Source organism: Sphaeroforma arctica (assembly GCF_001186125.1).
Source record: "Sphaeroforma arctica JP610 unplaced genomic scaffold supercont1.3519, whole genome shotgun sequence".
Classification (NCBI taxonomy): domain Eukaryota; class Ichthyosporea; order Ichthyophonida; genus Sphaeroforma; species Sphaeroforma arctica.
In genome coordinates, this window is record NW_014037039.1 from 1 (window position 1) to 3,360 (window position 3,360).

Genomic DNA, 3,360 nt, shown 5'->3' on the forward strand with positions numbered 1-3,360 from the left:
ATACACACACACACACATTATATATATATATATATATATATATATATATATACATATATATATATATATATATATATACGAATGAAATGTAGCTCCGGATAATCTCCGACGAAGTATCTAACACTTCTTACGATTTGCGAAAGTTAGTACATCGTGGTTGTGCATGTAGTGTCTCCTATAAATAATATTGAACCAAATCAAAGTTTGACCATGAAGAATGGCGATTTCAAAGTAAATATGGCTTATGTTATAGCTTATGAAAGTTGCTGTGAAAAACTGAGTGCGCATTGCACCATTCCACAGGTGTCGACCGTTTAAAAGTAGTTGCTCATAATAAGTCGCACTGACATCCCGCACAACATTTTGTGTATAATATAGTATGTCTGTGATGTACCTTAGATCCATCCGACGTTGTATGTATATCGAAGTAATTTAATCCCTTAGAAGGTTGTAAACCCGGACCAAATGACAATAACTCGGATATGTAAAATCATACTATTCCGTAGAACGTATAGTTGAAGTGGACTATACAGTCAACCTGCATCTCTCACCTTTCACTCAGAAGTCCGAGTCAGGAATATCTGCCCGGTCAAAGTATTCAATGCGTATTAAAACAGTTGAGATAGACAATTCGTTCACAAGGGAACCTTATCAGCTGTACTTACATATATGCGTTATATATATTAAATATACAATATACAGGCAGCAGGGTGTCAGCTCGATACATAGGCGATAGCTTAGGATACGTCACACGCCATCCGTATGCCTCTCTAGTAGAGAGATGGCCCTACTAGAGCGAGCCAAACTTAAAAAAATATATATAAAATATAAAAAAGTAAATAATACAATACATGTACACATAGTGATAACGCAATATATGTGTCATGCATTTCGTGGTGACGTTTGTTTCTCTAATTTAAGACACCTATTTTAAAGTTGCTAGATATTTATTCTAATTTATGTCGTATATTCTTTAGAGCGTCTATTAGTACGGAATGATTTAGACTTATTCATTGAAATAAGTTTAAAATATTTTTATGATATATCTCAAAAGATGATATGTTTTATTTTAAAAAATCAGAGATTGAAATATATGTATCCAATGCGTCATCAATTATGCGCCACCCAATCAAGTTTTTATTTGAATCCTGTCATCTAAAAAATGTATCCAGTCTTTGAGTTATTTATTTGTGACTTGAGTCAGAACTAAAAAGCACAAATATTTTAGTTCGTATACGTATTCTCAGTCTGTAAAATCTAAAAATATTATATCGCTACGACACCTAATTATTTAGCTCGTTTTAAAACTTCTGTATTTTAAACAAACTTTTCGTATGAAACTAAAGTCTAACCCCGATTCGTTCTAAAACTCAAACGGTTCAAATAGCTTATTTGCTTGTGCAATTTCATAACTTCCTTATACTATTTTTGGCAAGCTACGGTAATCTTCGTTTCGAAATGCTTCACAGGTGTTCAGAAACATGTCGACTTCGACTAGGCGGGCGATGTACGTCAATCAAGTTGTAACAGTAATCGAACGCGTTGTAAACATTACATTCGGTAGTTACCACAAGGTCCAGGTCGTCCGTAACTGCCAGCATGCTACATATCAGCCCCCATTCAATTAGATGGGGTGGGAGGGGGGTATCTCGATCTGAAAGTGAGAAATACCCTTGCTCTGTACAACTAAAATCGCCTATCCATCAGCTCCAATCTGTATTGACAGGCAGCTACACGGCCTAAGCCCAGCATACGAACCGTATGTGGTCACGGTGAATACGGCCCCACCCGGCAACCGGCCAAAATGCCCCCAATGTTCACCCACGAATGGTACTTGTCGAACAACACAGTGGCATCCCTACCAGCCGCCTGTACCACAATCTCCGCACCCCCAGGGTGGAAGTCCAGGAAGTGGGTCACGTTGTACACTTGTCCGCGAAGCACCATCCACGCGTCGTACTTGGTGTTGTGCTGTGGGTAGCAAGAGAATGGAGAGCAACGTGTAGAGGGGTTGTTAGATTGACTGATATTTGCGCTATGCGCTATGAAGAATTCAGTTTCTTTGAACGTGGAGATTAGGAAACGATTGTGAGATCGGCCTAGAGGTATGGCCAAAGTATACAAGTGAATGGACCGCAGTATTAGGTTAAATATGCAACACCGTCCAGTAAAATTAGGAAGGCTGCGCAACAAATTCGAGGGAACGTTCTGTTACCAATCCAGGCAAACTCGAAAAATATGAGCAACAAAAACAAATCAAATTGGGAAGGATTGCACTGTGACTACATTTAAAGGCAGATGATAAACCCACGTGGAACCACATATACAGTGTCCCGATTAAATATTAATCGTTACGTGCAGAAGTAGATGTGAACGCACTGGTTTATACGCTATAAATAGCACTCTGATGGCTACTGAGTGTACACATTCTATGCGGCAAAGCAAACAACATGTCGGATAGGAGTACAACAGTGTATGACTCGCGCTTACCTTCTTTAACTCTTCCTTGGTGACCTTCATATCAATCGGGTGCTTCCCTGTGAGACGCGAGAGCATCGTCCGATATTAAATAATTGGACAAACACGTAATACCAACAGAAACATATTGGGCTTATCCATAATGCACTCACAGCGTGCTGTATCTAGATGTAACTGAGTGGGGCTCAAGATGCGCTCACCCACCTATCGACGAGGTGCCTGATTTCGTTTGTTGAATAGAGATATATTTAAAATTATGAACAAGAAAGCACCATACATCTAACGACTCTTTATCTATAGGCCAGGTTGCACCAAACTGCCAAGAACCGTGACGAGATACTGAGATCGTCATGTGCTAGCCAAGTTATATACCCCAGGAATTCCGGACCGAAAAAGCCCCATCACTTATCAGTGTTTGGGGACGAAATGATTGGCTACAAACACGCTATTCGCGACAGATACCACCCAATAGGCACCAATTAAACAATCTTAAACTATATAATATAGTTATAAACGTCCATAAGTCTTGGAAGCAAGCAACTGGACTGGTTTTGAACGGTTGCTGAATGATTACACACACGCACTGCATTGATTGAGGTGTACAGAGTCGGATGGTTGAGAAACAACTATATATATATATATATATCTACTGATTTTGCAGCACGACGATTCGCAAAAGTGATCCACCATAGAACTACACTCATTTCTTTGTAGGTGTAAACTTTAGGTGAACAAATGTGTATTTATGACTTTTGCGTCATTCGAAACGTACAAATGTTTATCAGAATCACACCACGTGTTGAAGGGTCCACAAAATAATAGGTATGTAGTGAGTGTGCTAAACTGCACTTACACACACACAGACACACATACACACTATAT

At 39.2% G+C, this 3,360-nt stretch overlaps 1 protein-coding gene across 1 annotated transcript; it reads right to left on the minus strand.

Annotated features, from left to right (window-relative positions):
• Positions 1–1,118: 1,118 nt before the first annotated feature.
• SARC_13627 (hypothetical protein) lies at positions 1,119–2,734 on the minus strand. Its single transcript, XM_014292242.1, has 2 exons — positions 2,491–2,734; positions 1,119–1,971 (listed from the first exon to the last, which is right to left on the minus strand). Exons 1-2 carry the CDS (start codon positions 2,554–2,556, stop codon positions 1,768–1,770), a joined length of 270 nt encoding a protein of 89 aa, XP_014147717.1. The 5' UTR covers positions 2,557–2,734; the 3' UTR covers positions 1,119–1,767.
• Between the last annotated feature and the right edge of the window lie 626 nt (positions 2,735–3,360).